This window comes from Theropithecus gelada, chromosome 12 (genome assembly GCF_003255815.1).
Source record: "Theropithecus gelada isolate Dixy chromosome 12, Tgel_1.0, whole genome shotgun sequence".
Classification (NCBI taxonomy): Eukaryota; Metazoa; Chordata; class Mammalia; order Primates; family Cercopithecidae; genus Theropithecus; species Theropithecus gelada.
Window position 1 is genome coordinate 116,912,853 of NC_037680.1, and position 27,412 is coordinate 116,940,264.

Genomic DNA, 27,412 nt, shown 5'->3' on the forward strand with positions numbered 1-27,412 from the left:
GCAGTTCCTGCTCTAAATCCTGTCCCCATGGGGACGGGACTGGGGTGGAATCCCATCAGTGAATAAAGGCTACAGAGTGAAGGATGGTCCCTGGCGAGTGTACCTGTGTCCCAGTCTTCCTGCCTGAGGGCACCTTCCCACCCATGTGAGGAGTGGGGAAGGGGGGGTACCCCTTCTCTACTAGGCCCCAGGACTCTCAGAGCCAGGCTCTGCTCTCACCCCAGCTGGCTCCCACAAAGCCCTCCTGGCCCGAGACTCTCTTAGACCCCCACCTCCCCCTCCAGCAGACATCTGGGGGTAAGGAGGGGCGGGGGGCACAGGGGCACTTGCCATTCCCGCTCTGTCTGCCGCATAGGAATGTAAGTCCAGGCTCTAGGGGCTCCCGGGACCTGCAGCCCCTGCTGAGCGCTCCCTCCCCCTCCAGCCCCAGCTCAAACCAGAGCCCCCTGCATCAGTACATTCCAGAGCTCAGGCACGAAAAGAGGGCAAGGAGGGAGCGCTCCAGGATAAGAACCTGACCTCAGAAAGCCGGGGCTGTGTTTGGGGAGGGCCCATCCTTGTGCCTCGGCCCTCTCTGGCTCTCCCAGGCCCCTCTGACAGCCTGTCTCCTTGCTGTCACATTAGCAGGCACAGAGGCTACAGGGGCCAAGCGGCAGCCACCCAAGCCCAGGTTCGGGTTCTCTGTTCCCTCCTCTTGTCTCAGCCTCGTCCCTGGGTGTGTGTGCTTAGAGGGTGCAGAAGATTGGCAGACTCAGTCTGACCCAGGCATTCGACCTCCGGGTAGTTACTTAACCCTGGGTCCCCAACCCAGATGGCCTCTAGTGGGGAAGGGTTCCCTGGACCCCAGGCCTGAGGGGTGACTCCTCTTGCAGTAAGTGGGTAGGGCACTGCCTGGGCTGCTCCAGGCCCTGCCAGCACTGGGGCTGTAGGTCCCCGCTCCCACCTCCAGGCAGGGCTGCACCCCTTCCTGCTGTGCTGCCAGCTCCCCCAGGACAGCCTTGGGCCAGGTGCCTCTGCCCAGGCTGACCCTGCCCTCGGCCCCAGCTCCCTCTCCTGCCTCTCCTCCCTGGCCTGGCCTTCACTTCCCGCTGACCCCCAGGCGGGAGGTAAAAGAATGCAGGACCTGCCACATTCCAGCCACCCTGGTCCAGGGTCCCAGGATGGGATGAGACAGGCTCTAAGGCCTCAGCCCTGACCCCTGAGGCGGGAGACCTGAGGAGACTTTCTGGAATTCCTGCTGACAACCCCCCCTTGACCCCTCCCCTCTGACCAAGCCAGGCTCCTGCCTCCACCTCTCCACTGTGCCTGACATAGGCCAGCACCAGAAGGGCCTTAGAGGCAGGGTACGAGGCCCAGAAGGAACAGTGGAGTCCTGAGCTCAGGCAGCCAGAGCCACTTGCTCCCTCACTGTATAGCTGGGACAAGAGACTTCATCTCTGTAAGCCCCGGTTTCCTCGTTAATAAAATGGGGATTTCGGCAGCCTTCATCACAGTGCGATGCACACCCTTTTAAATATGCAGTTTTTCTGATGCCACACACATATTCCAGGTGGGCACCGAGGTGTGTGCAGCAGGGCTGAGGGCTGACTCACAGCCTGTCCCCACTCCCCACAAGGAGGTGAGGCTGTCTCTGATGGCACTGCCACTGTCACTACTGCCCAGGACACTGGACCAGAGCAGCTCAGGGCAGGCTGCAGAGGAGAGGACTCCACAAGGACACCAGGAGGCACAGGGTGTGCCCTGCAGGGCTTGGGGCATGGTCCGATGACCCCTTCATGGGATCTGCCACCTGCACCAGGGCATACCTGTCCCCACACCAGACTTGTGTATGGGGTCCTGCAGGGCCACTGCCTCTGGCCAGCCCACTGTTGGTGGGATCTGCTGTCCTTGCAGTGGGAGTTTGGTGCCTCCCAGGGCTGGTGTGGGAAGAGAGGGGAATTGGATTCCTTCCTGCCTCCCCATCCTCAGCCATGGGCCCAGGTAAGGGGTGACTGTCGGGCCTGGTAGCCTCCTCCTGACTTGCACACGGGAACCTGAGGCCAGTTCTTTGCTTGTGGCTGCTGGGACAGCAGGCTGGGGGGCAGGACTTGCCCAAGGGGCCCCCTCCCTTGTTGAGGAAGCCCTGCTCTTGTGTCCTGTGTGGGAAGCTATAGGACTCGAGCCAGGCCTTTTCCTCCTTCCATGCCCCCACCATTTCTGCCTTCACTCAGGGCAACCCCCAGGCTGGCCCACCTCTGAGCTGTGCTCCACCCTGGGTCTGCAATCCTGCCCAGGAGAGCCTGAGGGTGCCCTCCTGGCTGCCAGTGCTGTCCCAGCCCCTCTCCCTCATACTGGCCTTTCCCCACAGGTGAGCATCTGCGGATCTGCCCCCAAGGGTACACCTGCTGCACCAGTGAGATGGAGGAGAACCTGGCCAACCGCAGCCGTGCCGAGCTGGAGACCGCGCTCCGGGACAGCAGCCGCATCCTGCAGGCCATGCTCGCCACCCAGCTGCGCAGCTTCGATGGTGAGTGCCTCCCAGGGGTGCTCGGGGCCGCAGGGTGCTGGTGCATGGGGCGAGGGGGGTGGCACACTGGGCCTTGTCTGGTGTTTCAATGCGGAGGGTGGGGCATTGGCAGGAGGAGGTGGGGGAGTTAGTGCTTTGGGGCTAGGGTGCTGGGTTGAAGCCCCAGCTGGGATTTGGCGGCTACCCTCAGGCAGGGATCTGCAGGGTTTGACACCCACCTGGGGGTGTGCACAGCCCATTCCCAGTGCACGTTTGGGGACAGAGGGCCTGTCTCATCAGCCCCGCAGAGGCTCCTGTCACCAGCAGATTCTCCCGAGCACCTGCAGAGAGACAGGTCTCGGCCAGATCCTCCCTGCAACTCCGCACGTGCCCCAGGCCGCCACCCCTGGGGACCCGGTGGCCTGGAGCCAGGGAGCTCAGTGCAAGGGCTGAGACTGGGGCTGGGGACAGGGCTGCAGAGTGCAGGGCCTGCCCAGGGGTGGCCGCCACTCAGCCCTTTGTATCGGGGCAGGAGTTTGGGGCCCTGGGGAGTGACCCCTGCAGGCCTTGAGGCCTTGCCAGCTACTGTGTCAGAGCCACATACTCCTCAGCCCAGTCTGAGCCTCACCTTGTGTCTAGGCGGAGAGCAGCAGGCACCTCCAGGGGGACAGTGTGGGGTCAGGAGGACCCCCATAAAGTGACCTCTGATCAGAAACACGAGGACTTGGTGGAGGGAGGCGGCCTGGGCTGAGGTACTGCCCCTGTGTCCCAGCGGAGCTGGGGCGCCAGGACAGTGAGCCTGAGCAAACGAGAGGGAGGGAGCGCTGAGGCCGCGCAGCTCCATGTCGCCGTGAGGGACAGCAGTTGCTGCTGGGGCCCTGGGGTTTGTCTCAGCATTCCTGCTTCTCTGGCTCCTGGACACCTGCTTGTGGCCTCCCAGGCTCCCGGGAGAGTCTGTCTGTCCCCAGGAGCCCCCAAGGCCATTTCCACAGGGCTGCGGGACCTCAGCTATTGGTGTATACCTGGGTCACGGTGGGTCAGAAGCTCCTTCTCTGTGACTTGGACATCGATACTCAGAGCTCAGCCCTCCCCTGGTGTGGGGCCCGTGGGACGCTCCTGGCCCCTCTGGGACTCTCCTTCCTCCTGCCCAGCTGGCCCTAGGGAACGCACCCCTGCACCCCGAGTCAGGAGCCTTCCTGAGCTGCTTGGGTCTGTCCCTTGTGTAGGGACCCTGCTCACCTCCTCTACTCTGTCCTGGGCCTCAGTTTCTCCCCAGTGTCGCTGAGCTCTGGCTCCCACCCCAGCGTGCCACCCAGCCCTGCCCCTTCCTCTCTCCTGCTAAGACCGTTGCCCATCACACCATCTTCCTGGCCTGGGGACGTCCTGCCCACCTGCCTCCTCCTGGCTCTAAGGGGGTCGGTGTCGCTGCCCTGCTCTGGGGCCCATCCCGTGTCAGTGCCCTGCCGCCGTCCTCCATCTGCTGCCCTCTGGAAGCCTCCAGCCTTCCTGTTCGACTCTCCTATCTTTGACATGAAAACACAGACACCCTTTGGGGACATTTGTGTTGAAAATGACCCACTGTGTGCCCAAGGCCCACCTGTGCCCGTACCCCAGGGAGTCTTGTCCAACCCCCACTTCCCATGTCCTCCCCTCCCACCCCCGCCCACAGCAGCTGCTGGCCCCTCCCAGCCTCCAGGGCAGCCAAGGGCCCCTCTGTCTTTGTCTGCAGTGCTGGTGGGAGCCAGCGGGAGGCGGTAGGAGGGGAGCCTGACTGGGCCTCTGGTTGCTGTGTTCAGGGATTGGGAGCCCCATGCCCGCCCCCTCACCAGCCTTCAGGGGCAGCTGAATGGGGCCTGGCAGGAGGTAGGGCCCATGGCCCTCTAGGTGTGTCTGGGCTAATGCATGAACTGCAAGCTGCCCCCTTCTGGGAGAGGCCAGGGCGTTCCAGGTGCCAGGACCTGAGGCGGACACTGAACAGCTGTGTGGCCCGTCTACCCTCCCCACAGTGGCCTGGGAGCTCTCTGTAGCCATGCCAGCCCTGTAGTCCCAGGCCTTGCCAGGGGTCAGCGTGGGGGCTGGTCCAGAGATCTCTAGGCCTGACAGCCACCCTGCTTCAGAGGAGAGCCTCTGCCCTGTGTCCCTGGAGCACCCCGTGGTGGGCCATCGAGCCCCTGGTACCTGTGGGCAAGACCGGCCACGGCCCTAGGGATGCTCTGAGCAGTTACAGACCCGGAAGTCTCACTTCCAAATGGGATGGGGAAGTCCAGGGTCCCATCTAGGCACGGGGTACGGGGCTTTTCCCCAGAGCTCCTGCAGCACATGTGGAGGTCTGAGGGTGAGCCTGTGCCTCCCTGTCCCCTACCCAGCAGGGAAAACATCTGGGGTTCTGGGCTGTGGGAGGCTCCCCAGAGCCCTCAGGCCTGGGGTGCTCACAGCTGAGGCTTCTGGAAGCTGAGAAAAGACAGGACGCCCAGGAGAGCAGCAGAGACAGGGTGGCGGGAAGGGCAGAGGCCCTGGAGATTCACAGGGCAGGCGGCTGGGGCCACAGGGAGCACAAATGGGGACCGGTAGAGAGAAGCAGCAGCTGGCAGGGGAGCACAGACTGGTCCGGCCCTCTTACCCCAGTGAGGCCTCATCTCCACCAGCAGCCCCTCCCTGGGTGTTCTCAGTCACAGAGCATCTGTTCCTGCCCTGGGCTCAGCTCAGAAACAGCCACTGGAGCCCCAGTCAGAGGTCCTGAGATCCAAGAGAGGACCCCTGCCACCTGGGTGTCTGCTCCCCAGGCCAGGGGGTAAGGTCTCGGGGAGCCCCGTGGATGCTCACAGGGCCCACAGCCGCTGCAGTGTGGCGTCCGACTCCAAGGACCTCAGAGTGTATCCTCAGAGCCGCGGGTCTCCCGAGCTGAGTCTCCTGCTCTAGTCCAGCTGTCACAGGGGAAACATTGTCCCGATCACGCCCCCTCCCTGTGTGCAGACCACTTCCAGCACCTGCTGAACGACTCAGAGCGGACGCTGCAGGGCACCTTCCCGGGCGCCTTCGGAGAGCTGTACACGCAGAACACCAAGGCCTTCCGGGACCTGTACGCAGAGCTGCGCCTGTACTACCGCGGTGCCAACCTGCACCTGGAGGAGACACTGGCCGAGTTCTGGGCCCGCCTGCTCGAGCGCCTCTTCAAGCAGCTGCACCCCCAGCTGCTGCTGCCTGATGACTACCTGGACTGCCTGGGCAAGCAGGCCGAGGCGCTGCGGCCCTTTGGGGAGGCCCCAAGAGAGCTGCGCCTGCGGGCCACCCGCGCCTTTGTGGCTGCTCGCTCCTTCGTGCAAGGCCTGGGCGTGGCCAGTGACGTGGTCCGGAAGGTGGCTCAGGTGCGCACAGCCACCCCGGGCTCTCAGAAGGCCCTCCAGACGCCCACGCTCTGCCCAAGGGACTTCCTCTTCCCCCTACTTAACCCTATGTCCCTGAACCTCCTAGCCAGCCTCTGACCTCTGCCCCACAGCCTCAGTCCCTCCTGCATTGGCTGCTACCCACGGCTTGCTAACGGTGCACCCACAGATGTGAGCCCTGCTCCGGGCAGGTGGCTCTGGGCTGGCTCACCCCTCCCCAGACCCATCATGGGCCAGCATGGGAAGGGCCAGGGGCTGGGCTGGATGCTGAGCCAGGCTGTGGAGTGAAGATGCACAGGAGACAGAAGAAAACAACATGTGTGGGGGCCGGGCAGGGTGGGGCTCCGGAGCCTCCCAGGCCAGGGGGATGCCTTGGTCCACTGGGGGGCACATGTCAGACCCAGGTAGGCTGGGGCGCCTTGGTATCCTCAGCAGCATGTGGGTGAGGATATTCGTGCCTCCCCATGAGCCTTGAGATATTAGAATGAGGGCTGTCAGGGCTGGCAGGCCCTGCGAGTCAGGCAAGGGCCACTGCGAGTTGGGGCAGAGCACAGGCCTCCCCTGACTTCCCTCCAGAGCCCCCCACCCTGGGGCTCCATTAGAGGCTGGCTGGGGCTGGGCACGCCCAGGGCCTTGGGGTCTGGCTCAGGCTGCCTTGCTCCCCAGGTCCCTCTGGGCCCGGAGTGCTCAAGGGCTGTCATGAAGCTGGTCTACTGTGCTCACTGTCTGGGAGTCCCCGGCGCCAGGCCCTGCCCTGACTATTGCCGAAATGTGCTCAAGGGCTGCCTCGCCAACCAGGCCGACCTGGATGCTGAGTGGAGGAACCTCCTGGGTGAGCCCCCACCTGCCAGAGCGGCCTGAAACTGTCTTGGGGAGTGTGTGGCGGGGGTCCTGGGGGGGGCGGGTGGTCCCTAGCTCAGGGCTTGGACCCAGGGACCTGATCAGGAATGCCCTGACCAGGGTGTGTGACTTGGGGCAGCTTGCCAGGGAGGGAGCCCTGTGAGGTTGTAGTTTCTTGTGCTTCCCCACTGAGCAAGCAAGCACCTCAGTGTGCATACATGCCAACACATGTGACTCATGGAGGGCCAGCACTTGCTTAAGCTAACACATATATGCACTGTCACATGACAGGCTAACACATGCAAGCTGGCGTGCACACTTGCTGACACACAGCGGGCCAGTGCCCACCAGTATGGTGTGTGCTCCTGTGTGCGTGTGATGACATGAGCTGGGCTGATCTGCATCCATGCCAACACGTGTGTGCTAATATGTACATGCTTATCTAGATCCACTAACGTGTACACATGCTTACATGAGGTGGGACAGCATGCATCTGTGCCAACACACGTGCTACCATGTGCTGACATGGAGCCAACACGTGTGTGCTAATGTGATGGGAGCTGACAAAATGCATAAGCTTTACTTGTACATGTGCTCACCATGCATTCAACACACACATGAACTAAGGTGTACATGGGGGGGCATGAGGTGAGCCAGCATGCATACACACCAGCTCACATGGGCTCATGTGCACACAAGCTGGACCGAGGTGAGTCAGCATATGTACATGTCAACACCTGCATGAGCCAGCATGGACATACATGAGACACGGCAGGCCAGCGAGCATGCAGAATGGCCTCCGTGTGTGTGTGTCCACCTGTGCCCGTGGTGCATGTGCACATGTGGGCGTGGGCCAGGCTGAGTGCAGCTGAGTGCACGTGGCCTGCACACATCACATGGGCCAACCCGAGTGCGTGCGCGGGATCTCCCACACTGACCTGTGCTGTCAAGACTGCATTAACATGCACACGTGGTGACGCCTGTGTGCGCGTGTGTTAACGCCTGTGCTAGACTCCATGGTGCTCATCACCGACAAGTTCTGGGGCACGTCGGGTGTGGAGAGCGTCATCGGCAGCGTGCACACGTGGCTGGCAGAGGCCATCAACGCCCTCCAGGACAACAGGGACACGCTCACGGCCAAGGTGCGGACGGGAGGACATGACGAGCACAGTGGGGTGGGGGTCCTGGATGTGGCTCCATTGGGCTTGAGGGACCCCGCTGCCCCCCAAGGACCCTGTGGTGTCTCCCCAGGTCATCCAGGGCTGCGGGAACCCCAAGGTCAACCCCCAGGGTTCTGGGCCTGAGGAGAAGCGGCGCCGGGGCAAGCTGGCCCCACGGGAGAGGCCACCCTCAGGCGCGCTGGAGAAGCTGGTGAGTGGCCCCTGCCGGTTCACCCGGACCAGGCATGAGGGAGGCAGACAGGCGGGGGCGGGCGGGCTCTGGCAACCCAGTGGCCTGACTGCTGCCCGGCAGGTCTCCGAAGCCAAGGCCCAGCTCCGTGACGTCCAGGACTTCTGGATCAGCCTCCCAGGGACACTGTGCAGCGAGAAGATGGCCCTGAGCACTGCCAGTGATGACCGCTGCTGGAACGGGATGGCCAGAGGCCGGTAGGTGCCCGCCTGGCTGGCACAGCCCTCCCTCCCATGCCGTCTCCATTGGGCTGTGCCTGGACCGGGTGCTGTATGCACAGGGCCACGTCCCTTGCGGGAGGGCTCGAGCCCCACTTCTCTGTGGCCTGCATGAGCTCTGCTCGGTCCCTGGAGGCCTGCTGGGCATCTCAGGCCCAGGGTCTCAGGCTCGGAGGGCGGGAGGGTGTCCTGCTCAGGTGATGGCCCTTTGCAGGGGCTGGAGCAGTGACCTGGGCTCTGCCTGCCTTTCCTCCAGGTACCTCCCCGAGGTCATGGGTGATGGCTTGGCCAACCAGATCAACAACCCTGAGGTGGAGGTGGACATCACCAAGCCGGACATGACCATCCGGCAGCAGATCATGCAGCTGAAGATCATGACCAACCGGCTGCGCAGCGCCTACAACGGCAATGACGTGGACTTCCAGGACGCCAGTGAGAGCAGGGCCTGACCGGGCGGGCAAGGGGCCAGGGATGGCGGGGGTGCCGCAGGGCTGTGACTGCCCTCCAGGTTCCCCCACCCGAGGGGCCCTCTGCTCCAGCATCACCACAGTGACTCAGGACACTGTGCTGCCCAGGCACGGTCACCGAGCCCTGTACCTCTGCGGCCCCTGGAGGCCTGGCCAGGATGTCTTATCAGCTTTGGCTCCAGGGACCAAGGGAGGCAGCCCCAGGGAGTGAGTCTCCCAGCCTCAGGGTCAGCGGGGATCGGGTGCTGCTGGTCCTGGGATTCCACACTGAAAGGATGTCGGGGTCACCTGGCATGTGGGGTCCTCACAGGGTGATGCTGCCCTGGGGTCTCCTGTGGGGACCAGCCTGCCGGAGCCTTTTCTCCTTCCCAGGTGACGACGGCAGCGGCTCGGGCAGCGGTGATGGCTGTCCTGATGATCGCTGTGGCCGGGGGGCCAGCAGGAAGAGCTCCAGCTCCCGGACGCCCTTGACCCATGCCCTCCCAGGCCTGTCGGAGCAGGAAGGGCAGAAGACCTCGGCTGCCAGCTGCCCCCAGCCCCCCACCTTCCTCCTGCCCTTCCTCCTCTCCCTGGCCCTTACAGTAGCCGGGCCCCGGTGGCGGTAACTGCCCCAAGGCCCCAGGGACAGAGGCCAAGGACTGACTTTGCCAAAAATACAAAACAGACGATATTTAATTCACCTCAGCCTGGAGAGGCCTGGGGTGGGACAGGGAGGGCCAGCAGCTCTGAGCAGGGGCAGGTGCAGAGGCCCTGGCCCCAGGCCTGGCCTTGCCTGCCTCTCTGCCTTTTAATTTTGTATGAGGTCCTCAGGTCAGCTGGGAGCCAGTGTCCCCACAAGCCATGTATTTCAGGGACCTCAGGGGCACCTCCGGCTGCCCAGCCCTCCCCCAGCTCCCTGCACCGCTGCAGAAGCAGCCCCTTGAGGCCTGCAGAGGAGGCCTCAAAGCAACCCGCTGGAGCCCGCAGCGAGCCTGTGCCTTCCTCCCCGCCTCCTTCCGCTGGGACTCCCAGCAGAGCCCACCAGCCAGCCCTGGCCCACTCCTCAGCCCCCAGAGAAGCCCCACAAAGGCTTTCTGGGTGTCCACCCTCCAGGGTCTAGCGGAGCCTCTGAGATGATGCATGATACCCTCCCCTCAGCGCAGGCTGCAGAGCCCGGCCCCACCTCCCTGCGCCGTTGAGGGGCCCTAGGGTCTGCAGGGTTGGGGCCTGAGAAAGCACCAGTGCCGAGGAGTCTGAGGACTCTGTCCTCCCACAGACCTGCGGTGAGGAGCCTCCATGCGCGGATGACGGGCCACTGACCCACCTGCGCTTCTGCTGGAGGAGGCGGAGCTGGGCCCGAGGCCCAGGGAGGCAGCATGGGCTCTGCTGATGTGGGCTGCCCCCTTGCACACGGGGCTCACAGGGCAGGCCTTGCTGGGGTCCAGGGCTACGTGAAGACCGCGAAGGCTGAGGAGCAGCTGGGACCTGCTTGCTCCCATCCTCACCCAGATCAGGAACCAGGGCTTCCCTGTTCAGGGTGACACAGGCCAGGGCTCAGAGTGACCCTTGGCTGTCACACAGGGGTGCTGGTGGCTGGTGAGACCCAGCACCGCAGACGGGAACGCCTAGGTCCCTTCCCGACCCAGCCAGCTGCAGGGGATGGGGACCTGGATAGTTAAGGGCTTTTCCAAACGTGCATCCATTTACTGACACTTACTGTCCTTGTTCACGGAGAGCTGTTTGCTCCTTCCAGATAGCGTTGGAGAGACACAGGGCCCACCTTGGACCCTGGCGACCTCCTGTCACTCACTGAGGCCATCAGGACCCTGCCCCAGGCCTGGACGGGCCCTCCTTTCCTCCTGTACCCCAGCTGCCAGGCGGCCCTGGGGAGGGGTGGTATCATGTTGGGAAGGGGTCCTGCAAGGGGAGGACTTGGAGGGTCTGGGGGCAGCTGTCCTGAACCAACTGACCCTGAGGAGGCTGCTTAGTGCTGCTTGCTTTTCATCGCCGTTCCGCACAGTGGACAGAGCGCCCTGGTTGCTGGTCAGGTCCCCATGGCTTCTGTTCTCTGGAACCTGACTGTAGACGTTTTGGGTTCAGGAGCACCCCAACACAGGCATGTCCACCCCATAATAACCCTGCCATTACCAGGGTGGGCTGGGGACTCTGGCACAGTGATGCGAGGTGCCAGGACAGCAGCACTCCTGCTGCACACGGATGGCCCGGGGGTGGCGCTCAGACCCCACCCTATGCTCATCTCTGGAAGGGGCAGCCCTGAGTGGTCACTGGTCAGGGCAGTGGCCAAGCCTGCTGTGTCCTTCCTCCACAACGTCCCCCCACCACTCAGTGTCAGCGGGTGACGTGTTCTTTTGAGTCCTTGTATGAATAAAAGGCTGGAGACCTACAGCAGGGTGAGGCCTCATGGCGGGGTGGGGGAAGAGAGAGAGAGAGAATGTGTGTACGTGTGTCCGTCTGGGGTTTGGGCATGGACCACACTTCCGTGTTCAGGGTGAGCGTGCAGCCCCTGCCAGCTGCACTCCACCTCGCCCTGGGCAGACAGGTCTGTGTGCCCCTCTCCTTGGTGCAGGGGAGAAGGAAGACGCCAGGGCACGGAGACCCAGATGGCCTCCAGCAGGCCCCACCTCCCATCTACCTCTTCCTGCCTCTTGGTCCCACTCTGGGCACACACAGCACAGAGATCCTCTACCCCGGAAGGTTCTGGTTCCTGCCAGGTGGCCTCAGAGATGCCCAAGGGGCCAGAGAGAAGGAACTAAGGATGCCCTTGTGGTCCAGTTTGTCCCCAGCCACCTTTCTCCCGAGGTGGAGGGTCCTGTGTAACCCTAGGGGCTCCCTGTAGCCCCGCTCCTGTTCCTGTGGGGTCATGGCCAGAGGCTGGGAAGTGGCACGGCGGCACTGGCAGAAGCGTCCACTCCTGGGTATGTCCCTCAGCTGCTTTATTGAGAATTGCAGCCAGCACAGGTTGGTCTGGTGAACATTTTTAACATTGCGCTTCCATCATCTGGGACCCAGGAATACTGCAGGCCCCCTGGCAACTGGGACCTCCAGGCCCCTTGTGAGCGGGAGAGCACAGAGGGGTGGGTGGGCACCCCGGGAGGGAGACACAGCTTCACCCAGCTCTGCTGAAGTCCACTGCTCAGCAGGTCACAGCTCCGGGCAGGACCAAGGGCTGCACACGCACTTCCCCCAAAGCATCTGCAGCCGCCAGGTCCCTGGTAGCCACGATCCTCACTTGCCCCTTCACGAGGCCCAGAGGCCCAGTTCCTCCTCCAGGAAATCAGGGTGGGGTGGAGTCCTCTCCCTGGTGGGCCAGGGGATGCAGCCTAGGGGCTCAGTGGGACCCCTAGGGGACAGGTGAGCAGCCAGACGCTCATCAGTGGCTGTAGTTGTGATGACGTGTTTGGTCCAGCCGGCAGGATCTCAGGCTTCCAGGCACCACTTTGCCCAGCTGCTTCAAAACTTCCACAAGCCCTTTTTGAACCGAGGCAAATACATCTTTCCTGTCAGGGAAAGGAGGACACAGGTGCGATGTGCACTCTATGCAGAACCAACACCAGGCCAGGAGTGGGTGGGAAGGGGCACCTGGCCAGTCTCAGCCCTGCCTGCCCAGGCACACCACAGACCACCAGGGAGCTCCAAAGTTCTGCCCACCCCAGTGCTACCCCAAGAGGTTGCTCAGGGAGAGACCCCTTCCAGCCAGGACTGGCTTTCAGTCCCTCTCCGTTCCTCACAGAAATTCCAGAAGCTGACCCACCCACACTGATGAGCAGAGAGCAGCCCCTCAGGCAGCCTCCCTTGAGCAGCCCAGCCCAGCCGCGGTGGGTGGCCTCAGCATCCCACACCATCTGCAGGCACCCCGGCAGGCCAGCACTGGTGTCTACACATACACCCATCACACGTGCACACACACATGCACATGTGCACACTCTTACACGTGTGTACACAAATGCACATGTGCACACTTACCCATCACACATGCACACACACACATGCACACATGCACACCACACACACATGCACACATACGTATGGACACATACAATGCCCTGTGCATGCACACACAAGCACACATCCATACACATGCACACACACCTGCACTCACGCACACATGCCCATACACACACATGCACATGTGCACACTTCTGTGCACGTGCACACATGTAGACATGCACACGTGTCCATACACACATGCACACATTACATACATCCACAGTACACACACATGCACGCACACAGAGACAGACACACCCGTGGGTGCACACACTGCTGTGCAGGTGACCCTCAGTATTCTTTATCTGGGGACAAGGCCCTCCATCGAGAAACACCATTTATAATCGCAGTGCTCCCTTGAGTTTGGGACAGAAAACTAACTCCCACGTCTCAGTCCACCTTCCTCCTGCCCTACGCACTACTGAAATCACTGAAGGACCATAACTGGGCGTCCATCTCTCCAATGGACACTGAAGGCTGGTGGCACAGCATGTGTCACAGCCATCAAAGAAGGGGGTAGAGTCTAGGGAAGGTGGGGCTGAGAGACCCCAACAATAAGGCCACCACAGCTTTCCTGAGAGTGGGTGAGGGGCAGTAAACCTTACAGGCTTCACAGATGCCACGGCTGAGGATGAGCTGGAGGCCGTCACTGCCCAGCAAGCTGTCCTCGTGTGCACAGGAGCCCCTCCCCGATGAGGCCACCCCATAAAGCGAAACCAGTGAGTCTAAACATTTCCCTCCTTCTTTCATATGGCCTGGAAATATGAACAGGAACCTTCATGGTTTCTAGCACAAATCCATGTTTATACTCAATCTGAGAAAGCACAAAAAAAGAGCCAGTAAAAAACTTATAGAAAACGTCAAAATATGCAGCATCGGCCTGGGAAATCAGACCAACTGTCCTGATGTGGGAATTACAAGAAACAGGAGCAAACACTGGGAAATGTTGACTTTGAAAAGATGACAGCAACGTAGTAGACTCAGCTAAAATAACCCTCTTTCCTCAGAGACACGTCGAAATTCTGGAAAAAAGTCAGTTTCGCAAAGTTAATACCTATCTGAGGTCACAGAAGAGCTAAAAACCTCATGTGCTGAAAAGAAAAAGAAAGTGAGAGGCTTCAATGAATGGGAAGCGGGGAGAGTGGTGTATCAGGCACAGAAATACCCTCTCAGAATTGAGGCTTGGGAGTGATGGGTGTCCAGAGACCTGGATGAGGGCTAGGAGCTGGAACTGGAACCCCAGGTGACCTGCAAACCTCAAAGAAACGACAGAGTTCTCCCTATTGCCAGAGATGGGCCAGGAAAGCTTTTGCCACCGAGGGGGAGGGGAAAAAAAAAAAAAAAAAAAAAAAAAATCCTCCTTCTTGAAGAACCAGTGGCTGGTGACAAAAGATAATGAGTAAATACAAAAGTACCTGGAGGGTTTGTCCACAGTGAGGAAGTGAGATTCCCTCAGAGAAATCACAAGGCCTCAGTGACATGAGCTCAAATTCTTTTCTTCTTTTTTTTTTCTTTGAGACGGAGTCTCACTCTGTCGCCCAGGCTGGAGTGCAGTGGCGTGATCTCGGCTCACTGCAAGTTCCGCCTCCCGGGTTCACGCCATTCTCCTGCCTCAGCCTCCCGAGTGCAGCTGGGATTACCAGATTCTTTAAAATTTCAAAATGCAAAAAAAACAAAAAACAAAACAAAACAAAAACGGCACCAGAGCCAGCACCCTGCGAACTTTAGATAGAGAAGACTGAAATGGTCTATAAAGTAAGTGTTTTGTGTTACCAAAGAGAAAAGGGGGAGAAATAGAAACCACAAAGATAGAACAATACCATTTTTAAAAAGAAAAAATAAGGAGATTGGAAAAAGTACCAAGTGAAAGTAACGTCAGCAAGCTGGCAGCATAGGGGACCCCCTGCTTTTAACCACCTATTGCAACAAGAATTTGGCAGCCATCCACACAAAGTGCCTTCGTGGGAACCTCAGGACTCTGGTAGGAGGCTGTGAAACCCTGATGGAGCCCAACTGAGAAGGGCTGTTTTAAGAGTGCAGGTTTGCACCCAGGCGGCAGGCTCACCAAATGGGGTCCTTTGCATATCCAGAAATGGCCGCACCCCCCTGAAGGCAGGCCCACCAACCTTGGTTCCACCGCAGATTCTGAAATAGCCCTGTAAGTCAGCTCCAACCCCTTAGCGGAGTCTGAAAGCAGTCCTGCCTTCCCAAGGACTTGCTGGGAGACACTTGTCTGAGTTAGGCCACAAAATCCCACAAAAGTTGTTGAAATGGTTCTGAGTTTACTCCATCCCTCCCCAGTCACAGTCCTGGAAGAGTCCTGCCCACCCAAGGACCACCGAGAGACAAGCCCATCTGCATGCAGGGAGGCAGGCCTACCAATCTACAACCGCATGCCGCGAGGCAGGCTTACCAATCTACAACCGCACGCCGCGAGGCAGGCCTACCAATCTACAACTACACAGGTTGACCTGTGACCCAGCTCCAGCCCCACTCAGCCATGGTCTGAAGACAGTCCTGCCCATCCCAAGAACCTGACAGAAGGCATGCCCATCTGTGCCCCCAGAGGCAGGCCTACAGACCTCAGTCTCAGCTGTGAACCTTAAAGCAGCCTTGTGACTTGGTTTCATCCCCTTTTAACCACGGTCTGGGGTCAGTCCTGTCTGTCAGGAACTCACCCAGTGACTGAGTGCACCCTTGTCCCAGAGCTAGCCCTGTTCCTCAAGGTCTTAAAGGCAGTCCAGTCTGCCCAGGGACCGGACATGATCAATGCCTGCTCCAATCCTGAATAGGCCCACCAACCACAAACCCCACTGTATACTCAGCAGCAGCCATGTGACTAAACTAATCCTGGAGGCAATCCCTTCAGAGACCCAACAGATCTTTATCTGTCAAAATCAGTCTGTAAAGGCTGAAAGAGGTGTTTGCTCCTTCAAATTGAGACACCAATGCAAGGCTCTATGAATAATAATCAGGCCAACATGATGCCACAGCTGGGCATGGTGGCTCACACCTGTCATCCCAGCACTTTGTGAGGCTGAGGCAGGTAGGTTACTTGAGGTCAGGAGTTTGAGACCAGCCTGGCCAACATGGTGAAACCTCGTCTCTACTAAAAATACAAAAATTAACTGAACATGGTGGTGCATGCTTGTAATCCCAGCTACTCGGGAGGCTGAGGTGGGAGAATCGCTTGAACCCGGGAGATGGAGGTTGCAGTGAGCTGAGATTCTGCCACTGTACTCCAGCCTGGGCAACAAGAGCAAAACTCTGTCTCAAAAAAAAATAAAAGATACCATCAAAAGAAACTAGTAAAGCTCCAGTAAGTGATCCCAAAGAAATGAAGATCTATACATTGCCTGACAATTCAAAACCACCTTCTTTTTTTTTTTTTTTTTTTTTTTTTTTGAGACAGAGTCTCGCTCTGTCGCCCAGGCTGGAGTGCAGTGGCCGGATCTCAGCTCACTGCAAGCTCCGCCTCCCGGGTTTACGCCATTCTCCTGCCTCAGCCTCCCCAGTAGCTGGGACTACAGGCGCCCGCCACCTCGCCCGGCTAGTTTTTTGTATTTTTTTTAGTAGAGACGGGGTTTCACCGTGTTAGCCAGGATGGTCTCGATCTCCTGACCTCGTGATCCACCCGTCTCGGCCTCCCAAAGTGCTGGGATTACAGGCTTGAGCCACCGCGCCCGGCCCAAAACCATCTTCTTAAAGAAACTCGATAACATGTGAGATAACTCAGACAACCAAAAAAATAAGAAAAACAAATGCATAAAATGTAAAGTTTAAACCATAAAAAACCAAATAGAAGTCCTAGAGCTGAAAAACACAATGACAAAATTGAAAAATTCAATAAAGAGCTTCAACAGACTCAATCATACAGAAGAAAGAATCGGTAAACTTGAAGACAAATTATTTAAAACTCACCAATTAACCAAGAAAAAAAAAAAAAAGAATAAAAAAGGGGTAAAGAATAAAGAGTGAAAAATGCATAAGGGACATATGGAGACAAACAAGAAAATAAATACATGAATTATAGAAGTCTCAAAAGAAGACAGAAACAAAGAGCAGAAAGTTTATTTTAAGAAACAAAGGCAGAAAACTTTTCTAAGTTGGGGTAGACACGGACAGATTCCATATGGATGTGGATATATGTTGATGCAAGGTTCAACATATGAACACCTATAAATGTGACACACCATGTTAACAGAATAAAGGATAACAATCATATGGTCATCTCAATAGACACAGAAAAAGTATTTGATAAAATTCAACATCCTGCTTTGGTAAACTCTCAACAAATTAGATACAGAAGGAATATACCTCAACATAATAGAGGACATATATAACAAGCCTACAGTTAACATTATACTCAATAGTGAAAAGCTGAAAGCATTTCCTCTAAGATCATGAACAAGACAAAGGTGCCCACTCTCACCACTTATTTTTTTTTTCCTTTTTTGAGACAGAGTCTCGCTCTGTTGCCCAGGCTGGAGTGCAGTGGCGTGATCTCGGCTCACTGCAACCTCCGCTTCCTGGGTTCACACTATTCTCCTGCCTCAGCCCCCTGAGTAGCTGGCTGAGACTACAGGCACCCGCCACCATGCCCGGCTAATTTTTTTTTTTTCTTCAGTAGAGATGGGGTTTCACTGTGTTAGCCAGGGTGGTCTAGATCTCCTGACCTTGTGATCCACCTGCCTTGGCCTAACAAAGTGCTGGAACTACAGGCATGAGCCAGCACGCCCAGACAACATGATCTCTTTTTAAAAATCTTTTATTTTAGGTTTAGGGTTACATGTGCAGGTTTCCTATATAGATAAACTCATGTCACAGGGGTTTGTTATATGGATTGTTCCATCACCCAAATACTAAACCTAGTACCTAATAGTTATTTTTTCTAATCTCTCCAACCTCTTACCCTCTACCCTCAAGTAGGACTCAGTGTCTGTTGTTTCCCCTTTTTTGTATCCAAATGTTTTAATCATTTATCTCCCACTTAATATAAGTGAGAACATGTGGTATTTAGTTTTCTGTTCCTGTGTCAGTTTGCTAAGAATAATAGCCTCTAGCTCCATCCACATTCCTGCAAAGGGCATGATCTAGTTCTTTTTTATAGCTGCTTAGTACTTCATGGTGTATATGTACCATATTTTCTTGATCCAGTCTACCACTGATGGGCATTTATGTTGATTCCATGTCCTTGCTATTGTGAATACAACTACAGTGAACATATGTGTGCATATATGTCTTTATGGTAGAACAATTTATATTCCTTTGGGTACATACACAGTGATGAGATTGCTGGGTCAAGTGGCAGCTCTGTTTTTAGCTCTTTGAGGAATCACCACACTGCTTTCCACAAGGTTGAACTAATTTACATTCACACCAACAGTGCGTATGCATTCCCTTTTCTCTGCAATCTCACCTGCATCTATTATTTTTTTACTTTTAATCATAGCCATTCTGACTAGTGTGAGACGGTATCATATTGTGGTTTTGATTTGCATTTCTCTAATGATCAGTGATATTAAGCTTTTTTCATATGCTTGTTGGCTGGATACGTATGTCTTCTTTTGAAGAGCGGACATGATCTCTTGTATGTACAAAATTCTAAAAGTTCCACCAAAAAACCTGTTAGAAGTAATAAATGAATTCATTAAAGTTGCAAGATACAATATCGACACACAAAAGTTAGTTGTGTTTTTATGCACTAACAATTAACTATCTAAAAAGGAAATTAAGAAAATTACCCCATTTACAATAGCATAAATATAACAAAATACTTAGCAATAAATTTAAGTGAGGTAAAAGATCCTTGCTTAAATGCTTAAATAAAATACTTAGCAATAAATTTAAGTGAGGTAAAAGAACCTTGCTTAAATACTTAAATAAAATACTTAGCAATAAATTTAAGGGAGGTAAAGGATCCTTGCTTAAATTTATTGCTAAGTATTTTATTATTTTTATGCTATTGTAAATGGCATTGTTTTCTTAATTTCTTTTTCAGATAGTTCATTGTTAGTGCATAAAAACAACTAATTTTTGTATGCTGATATTGTATCTTGCAACTTTAATGAATTCATTATTACTTCTAACAGGTTTTTTGGTGGAACTTTTAGAATATATACTGAATACTATAAATAAATACTATAAAATATAGAACATGTACTGCAAACTATAAAATATTGATGAGATAAATTAAGGTACAAACAAATGGAAGATATTTTATGTTCATGGATTGGAAGAATACTGTTAAAATGTCCATACTACCCAAAGCAGTCTACAAACTCAATGCAATGTCTATCAAAATTCCAATAGCATCTTTTTTACAGAAATAGCAAAAACAATCTTAAAATTTGTATGGAATCACAAAATAATCAGCTAAAGCAAACTTGCAAAAGAAGAACAAATCTGGATATATCACACATCCTGTTTTCAAGTATATTACAAAGCTGTAGTAATCAAAACAGTATGATACAGTCATAAAAACAGATAAGAGTCCAGAAATAAACTCACACATATGCAGCCAACTAATCTTTGACAAAGGGACCAGGAATATACAATAGCAAAAGGAGCCCCTTTGACAAATGGCGCCTGGAAAGTTGGATATCTACATGCAGAAGAGTGAAATCAGACCCTTATCTTACACCATATACAAAAAATAAATGGATTAAAAGTGTAAATTTAAGACCTGAAACCGTAAAATTTCTAGAAGACATAAGGAAAATGCCCCCTTGACATTGGTCTTGACAATGACTTTTTGGATATGACACCAAAAGCACAGGCAACAAAAGCAAAAATAAAAAGTGGGTCTACACCAAACTAAAAAGCTCTGCACAGCAAAGGAAACAATCAATAAAATGAAAGTCAATCTACAGAACTGGTGAAAATCTTTGTAAACCACATATCTGAATTAGATTTATGTCCAAAATACTTAAGAAATTCATACAACTTAACAGCAAAAAAACAAATAGCCTGATTTTTTAAATGGGTAAAAGATCTGAATAGAAATTTTTTCAAAGAAAATGGCCAACAGGTATATGAAAAGGTGCTCATCTAATCATCAGGGAAATGAAAAACCACAATGAGACATCGCCTCACACCTGTTAGGATGGCCATTATCAAAAAGGCAAGAGATAACAAGTGTTGACAAGAATGTGGAGAAAAGGGAACCCTTGTGCACAACTGATGAGAATGATCGGTACAGCCATTATAGAAAACAGTATGGAGGTTTCTCAAAAATTAAAAATAGAGTTACCACATGAACCAGCAATCCCACTAGTGGGCGTATATCCAAAGGAAATGAAATCGCTATGTCAAAGAGATACCTGCACTCCCATCTTCATTGCAGCATCATTCCTAATAGCCAAGAAATGGAAACAACTTAAGTGTCAGTGGATGGAAGGATGGATGGATGGATAGATGGATGGATGGATGGAGAAAATTGATGCATATATGCAATGTAATACTATTCAGCTATACAAAGGAAGGAAACCCTGCCTTTTGCAACAACATGGATGAACCTGGAGGACATTATGCTCAGTGAAATGAGCCAGACACAGAAGGACAAACACTGTATGATCTCACTTGTATGTGGAATCTTGAAAACTCAAATTCATAAAAGCAGAGAGTAGAAAGCTGGTTGTCAATAGCTGGGGGTGGCGTGGGGCTTGGAGTTAGTCAAAGGGCGCAAACTTTCAGTTAGACAGGACGAGTAAATTCTGGGGTCTTGTGTACAACATGGTGACTGTAGTTAACAGTACTGTGTTGTTTACTTGAAATTTGCTAAGAGTAGATTGTAAGTGTCCTCATCTTACACACACATGCGCACACACCCTCATCTCACACACGCATGCGCACACACACCCCTCATGTCACACACACATGCACACACACCCACCTCATCTCACACACACATATGCACACATCCATCTCATGTCACATGCACACACACCCACACCCACCTCATCTCTCACACACGCGCACACATCCACCTGTCACACACACATACAGTCACCTCATCTCACACATGTGCACACACCCATGTCACACATGCACACACCCACCTCTCACACACATGTGCACACATCCACCTGTCACATGCACATACACCCACACCCACCTCATCTCACACACATGCGCACACATCCACCTGTCACACACATGCACACCCATCCACCTCATGTCACACACACGCACACACACCCACATGTCACACACACATGCACACACACCCCACCTCATCTCACACATGCACACACATCCACCTCATGTCACACACACATGCACATACACCCACCTCATCTCACGCATGTGCACACACCCACCTCATCTCACACACACGCACACATACCCACCTCATGTCACACACATGCACATACACCCACCTCATCTCACACACATGTGCACACACCCACCTCATCTCACACACACAGGCACACATACCCACCTCATGTCACACACGTGCACACACCCACCTCGTCACACACACATGCGCACACACCCACAAATGGGAAGTATGAGGTGATGGATGTGTTCATTAATTTGATCATGGTCATCATTTCATGATGTGTATGGATATCAAATCATTATGTGTACACCGTGAATATATACAATTTTTATTTGTCAATGATACCTCAATAAAGTTAGGGGAAAAAAGCACCAAGTGGAGCTGAAGTGGTAACAGTCCCCATCAGAAGGCCAGACCCCCGACATGGGGAGGGTCAGTGGGGACTGCTGCAGCAGGCAGGGGCTGGGCTGTAAGGACCAAGAGGGAGCTCAGCTCTTGGACCCGCTGAGGTGGGAGTTGGAACAAAGACCTCCCCGTGGAGATGACATAAGCCCACAGGCCCCTCCTCTACAGGTTCACAGCCTCAAGGCAACAAAAGACCACCCACTGTCTGCTTCCATCTGGATGACATTGAACCTCTAGAGACAAGAAGAGTAGGCAAGGAAGCCTTAACTATACAGTGCAGGGCTGTGGCTGTCCACGTGGGAAAGATAAACAGGGTCCCTACATCATGGTGTCAACACAAACATATCTTCATCACTGTCTTATGGAATAGGGACCGAAATGTGAAAAGCGATTCCTCACCACATGGAGACGACAGCAGAGGAGAACACGCATGGCCGCAGGTTGGAACAAGCCTTCCCAGAGACAAAACCCTACGCTGCAGAGGCAAAGGGGACGACGGCGAGGCATGCGTGCTCCAAACTGCGTGCACAGGCACGGCACCGTGAGACAAGGCCATAGAGCATGCAAGATGCTCCCATAAGCAATAAAAAAAGACAGTTTAATAGGAAAAGGGGGCAAAGATCACGCTCACACGTAATTCACCGACATGGAACTCTAAGTGGCCAATAAATTAATGTATGAAAAAGCCCTGAACTTCATCCATCATCAAGGAAATGCAAACCGATGCTTTCCAACCGATGGTGCAGTGTAAAATCTTCACGCAGAGAGCAAGTCCACATCCCACGCAAGGAGGTACAAATGAAAAGCAGAATCACAAAACAGGAGAAAGGTGGCAGGTTTAGCTGCATCTCATTCTGTTTCCGTAAAATCCAGGCATTGGAGCAGGACAACACGTGTGTATATGTCCCACCGCATGCTGGTGGCTCAGAGCCTCCTTTGATTATTCTACCATTTTTTGTTTTTGTTTTTAAGTTGAAATAGTGTATCAGGTCAGAGCCAGGTTTTGAAAGGCCTTGAAGCTTACAAGGTGGCAGGCAGTTACTTAAAGAAAAATCACAAACAATTCAGCATGGAGGCACGGCCTGTGCGGGAAGTTTCTGTTTTCCAGTTAATCAAAGGAAGACACGGGCTGAGGCAGATGGGGGCTGGTGGGGAGGAGGGAGGCAGGTGCCGGCACTCCAGGCTCCAAGAAGAGCAGGCGAGGCCAGGCCCTGTCCCTGTGATGTCCAAGGAAGAAAACCCTGGCCAACAGCTATGTTGTCTGCCTCCTTCCTGGGACCACAGGACATACCTTGGCTACCCGCTCCTGCCCGCTGCCCCACCTTTCCAGAGAACACAGGAGCTCCCTGGCTTCTGGGTAGAACCCTGACACCCGAAAACTCCAGGCCCTTTATCTCCAGCACAGCCTTCCAGGTCAGAACCAGAGCCGTCCCCTCTGCCTCCTGCGCTCTCCTCCCCACCGTTTGTGTCCCTCTCAGACCCCAGCACCGCTTTCTGTTCCTAGTTTTCATGCCCTCTCCGCCCAAGGCTCCTCTGGCCGCCACCTGGCATCCCCTAGGTGGTTGCCCACTCTCCTGAGAGGCAAGGTATAGTGGGGTCTGGGGGCAGCAGGTGGTACAGGCTGAGCCAGGGGAGAGGCTGGCCCCAGACCCACCCTCAGCATACCAACCCTTCAACAGCCACCTGGGCAAGCCCAACCCTCCGCTCTGCAATGAGGCCGCAGGGCCTGGAGGCTGCCCAGGGTTCAGGCCAGTAGGGGGACACAGGGGAAGCAGGAGAGGGAGGACTGTGGGGCTGGGGCACAGAGCACCCCTGGACCTGCTGGGACCCCCTTCTGTAGCGCCTTCAATAGCAGCACAGCTGGGCTGGGGGCTGGTGCTCAGCAGACGACAGCAGACTCAGGGACACCCTTCCTGGGCCTTTGGGCCAATGCACCTGAAGCCGTGTTCCCCTGCTGCCCCAGAGAGTTGGGGGTGAGCCCCAGGGTAGGAGCCCTCTCCTTTGCTCCCAGTCCCACTGTAGAGGGTCCCAGGGAGCTTCAGACTCAACACATGTCCCAGCCTCTGTGTCTCCCTGCCTTCCCTCCCCAGATCCCCCTGCTCCTCATCTCCATCCCATGGGTGACCCCCTCCTCCCACCCTAGACCACCTGACTTCCCCGCTGCTGAGGCTCCTTCATAGCTGCCAGGGTTCCACGGTGCCGGCCTGCCCCGGCTCACTGTCACCGGCTCAGGAGGCAGCAGCGGCCTGCAAGTCAGCAAGGGGAATGGCCTAGGCTCAGGCAGAGCAGGTGATGCCCTGGACACCCTGGAGAATCACGGGACGCTCCCATGTGCCTCCCTCTCCCTGCTTCCAAGGCAGTTGGCTGGAAGGAAGTTCTCAGAAACGGCGACTTGTGGAGCACCTGAGATGAGCTCCAGGCCTCAGGCTTCTTAAAGACGCCATGGCTGTGGCTTGGCCCAGTCATCTTGCGCCCAGCAGGTACACCATGCCACCCAGCCACGGTGCCTGGTCCTCAGCCTTCGAGGAGACAGATGAGTGTGCATCTACCTTCCAGATAGACCATGAACTGCTCCTCCCAGACCCTCTGCCCAGGATCCCCACTCACCATCCAGTGCCCAGGGCGACTGTGGGGCACCAAGGCTGCCCTCCTGGGGAGGGACAGTGGGGGAGGCACTGGCCCTGCAACCAACGGGCAGGAGACCATCTCACAGCCAGGATGGGACTGAAGATGGCTGTGGGGATGGGGCAGGGTGGGCAAGGACAAGCACCCCTGTATCCCTCCCTGACCTGGAGACTGCCCAGGAGAGCCTGGAGGGGCCTGGGGGACACAAGCGGCTCCCTGTGCCTGCTGTCCTGCCTCCCCGTGGGGACAAGAGAAGGCTCCAGCCAGAGACCTCCACTTATAGTCAGAAGCCTGGGACAAGTCTCAGAGAGGCTGCTCAGGGGAGAAAAGAGCTGAGGGCACTGAGAAGTAGCAGGGGTCTGGATCCCGGGGATTCTCTCCCCTCCCTCTGCCCCGGCCCGGCCCCACATTCTCCTAGGTGAATACTGTGGCTCTCACATGTGGCCCTCATCCCAGAACTCCACGTTCACAGACAGCTAAGGGGATGGGCCATACTGTGTTCCCCAAGGGGAGGATGGAGGGCTGCACGGAGCAGCCTGGCTCTCAGGGGACCTCCTCTAGGGCTCGAGAGCAGAAACAGACAGAGCCCAGAAGCAGACAGGGCCCGGAAACAGACACGGCCCGGAAACAGACAGGGCCCGGAAACAGACAGGGCCCGGAAGCAGACAGGGCCCGGAAGCAGACAGGGCCCGGAAGCAGACAGGGCCGGGAAGCAGACAGGGCCCAGAAACAGGGCCCGGAAGCAGACAGGGCGGAAGCAGACAGGGCCCGGAGGCAGACAGGGCCCCGCACCCTCCCAGGCCACAGCCACTTTCCACCTTGCAGAGCAGAGTGACCTCTGCAGGAGCTCAGGGAGGCCCCGGCAAGCCTCCCTTCCACTGCGAACGCTCTGGTGCTGCCGGACTCCAAGCTGCTGAAGTGCAGACAGCTGGGTCCATAAAGGGCAAAGCTGACCACGGTGACAGCGAAGGGCCCTGAGTTGTTTCTGAGGGTCTCTGAGGACGAGACCCAGCTGCTGGAGCCCCTCGAGACCCTGAGGCAGCAGCGGAAGGTTCAGCGGCATCTCTGCTCTAAATGGAGTCTCTGCGGGAAGAGGGGCCTCGAGGGAGAGGAAGGACAGCCTGGAGGACCCCCAGTGTCGAGGCCTGTCCACAAACCGGGTGCGGTACCCGACTTGAAGCAAAGCAGGGGCTCCATGAGGCGTGGGTCCTCCACGTTCCTCCCTGACATGCTGGTGACCACCACAGGCAGGGCAGGACCAGGATATGCCCTGAACCACGGGGGGCTTCACCACACATAGAACACACAGAGGCGAGCATAGATTGGACAGGCAGGGCAGCCGTGCAAAATGAAGTCTGAGAAAGAGTTAAAGATTGAAGGGCGAGAAATTAATCAACAGAATGAGTTCAAGTGTGACACGCCATGGGAAGGCATGCTGGCCTCCACCCAAGAAAAGGGCTGCTGAAGGCATTCCCACAAACCGCCAGGCGCTGCCATGCTGTCATCCCAGGGTGCTGCGTGACGCCCGGCAAGGAACCAAGAGCCAGAAAGACCGAAAAGAAGAGGCTCAGCAGGTACGGCGTCCACAGGGACCACGGCAACTACTCAGGGAACTCAGCTGCCCTACCGGCAACCATGCTTGTGGCCCCCTTCACCAATGGGTGCGAAATAGGAGATTCCTGCTGGGGTGTGTACAAGGCAGGACCTATCAGCTGAGTCTCCACTAAGGGCCCAGAGCGCCGCCTTGTACCAGCACGGTCACAGCAGCTGGAGGCTCTGCCTGAAACAGCAGAATCCCTGCCTGGTGGGGACCACCGCTGGCAGGTGAAATGTCAAATGTCAACATCTGGGGAGGGGATGGAGAGAGGAGCTGCTCCAAGAGGGGGTGGTCCACTCCCTTCTGAAGCCCCCAGCCCCTCCTGCCTTCCCAGGACAGAGCCGTCACACACAGGCTACAGGGCCCCTCCTTGCTGTAACAAACAAGCCCACCCTGCTCACGCCACCAGCCTGGCCCTGCAGCATCAGTCCCTCTCTCTCCATGGGATGCCTGTCATCTGGCATCCCAGCTCCCTGTACTATGACTCGGCTCCTGCGCAGGGACTCGGTTCTCTTCTGCCAGATTCTCACCTCACCTCTCCTGTGGGTCAGAGGGCAAGGGCTCACTGCAGGTGTTGACCCCATAGAGGAGAGACGGGCACGGATGACATTTTGGGGAGGGCGTTCCCTACAGAGGGCGGGGCACTGGCAGGGCTGGGCGAGAACCAGCCTGGCCAGCTCTGAAGGGGGAGGCTGGGCGGGGTTTCTCCACGGTGGTGGGCAGTGGTGGGGTGGGGAGGCCTCAGGGCCCGAGCAGCAGGGATTTAATGGGCCATCAGGGAAGTGGGTGGGGAAAAGCCGAGGGACAGGTGGTCTGGGCTCTGGCTGCATGGATGGTGAGGAGGACAGGGACGGCGGCAGGAGGGGATTCTGGAAGCAGCTTGGCTGAGCTGTACTTTGAAGGCAGAGCTGAGCAGACCTCAGGAAGGACCGGGTGTGAGGTGTGAAATCAGAGAGGAGCACGGGATGGTTCCTATAGAGAGGAAATTATCCAGTGCCAGTAAGTGACCACCATCTCACAAACTCTGCTCAGAAGATGCCAACTGTCTGCCAATCAAGTGAAACAAGATAATTGCTAAGTCCCAGTGAGACATTTTGGAACTTGACACACCCTGCACAATTCATCTGGAAGAAAAAGCACATGGCCACAGCAGGGCCTTTCACAGGGCCGGTGAGGAGGAGGGTGGGCCCGTCCTGGCAGATGTGAAAAGGGCCCAGACCTGCAGGTGGAGACAGCAGAGCACAGGAGGGGCCCCTATGGCAACTAAGAGGCAGGCATGTGCCCACCAGGGAAGAGAAATGGATTACTCGATCCCACTGACCATTTGGGGATAGATCTAGATAGCCGGCTCTCAAACCTCACACAAAAATTAATGCTAGATTGGCTATACAATTACAGGTGAAACAGTAATGCATTAAAACAGTGGTGAGAATCTGGGCAAAGGCTACCCTTGCATACATAAGCCCAGCGAGGGACTGCTCTCTATGCACTCCAGCAAGTCAGGCCCTGAGGAAAGGACAGGTGGATTTCACAGCACGAGAAAAACTTCCACGTGCACACTGCAAACTGCAAGACAGTCATTTGCACACAAGGCATAGGAGAAGTTGCTGTGTTTTAGAGAGTTCCTATCCATCAGGAAGAGCAAACACCTCCAATAAAAAGGGACCCGTGGAGGCCGGGCATGGTGACTCCCGCCTGTAATCCCAGCACT

At 55.6% G+C, this 27,412-nt stretch overlaps 1 protein-coding gene across 1 annotated transcript in view; it reads left to right on the top strand.

Annotated features, from left to right (window-relative positions):
• The window catches only part of GPC1 (glypican 1), a 31,844-nt gene extending 20,658 nt beyond the window's left edge, over positions 1–11,186 (top strand). The window contains exons 2-9 of the mRNA XM_025404948.1: positions 2,348–2,506; positions 5,459–5,850; positions 6,535–6,700; positions 7,720–7,850; positions 7,960–8,079; positions 8,182–8,315; positions 8,593–8,768; positions 9,176–11,186. Of these exons, the coding sequence (XP_025260733.1) occupies positions 2,348–2,506; positions 5,459–5,850; positions 6,535–6,700; positions 7,720–7,850; positions 7,960–8,079; positions 8,182–8,315; positions 8,593–8,768; positions 9,176–9,408 (1,511 nt within the window). The 3' untranslated portion in view covers positions 9,409–11,186. The remainder of the gene's footprint in view (positions 1–2,347; positions 2,507–5,458; positions 5,851–6,534; positions 6,701–7,719; positions 7,851–7,959; positions 8,080–8,181; positions 8,316–8,592; positions 8,769–9,175) is intronic.
• Positions 11,187–27,412: the final 16,226 nt, after the last annotated feature.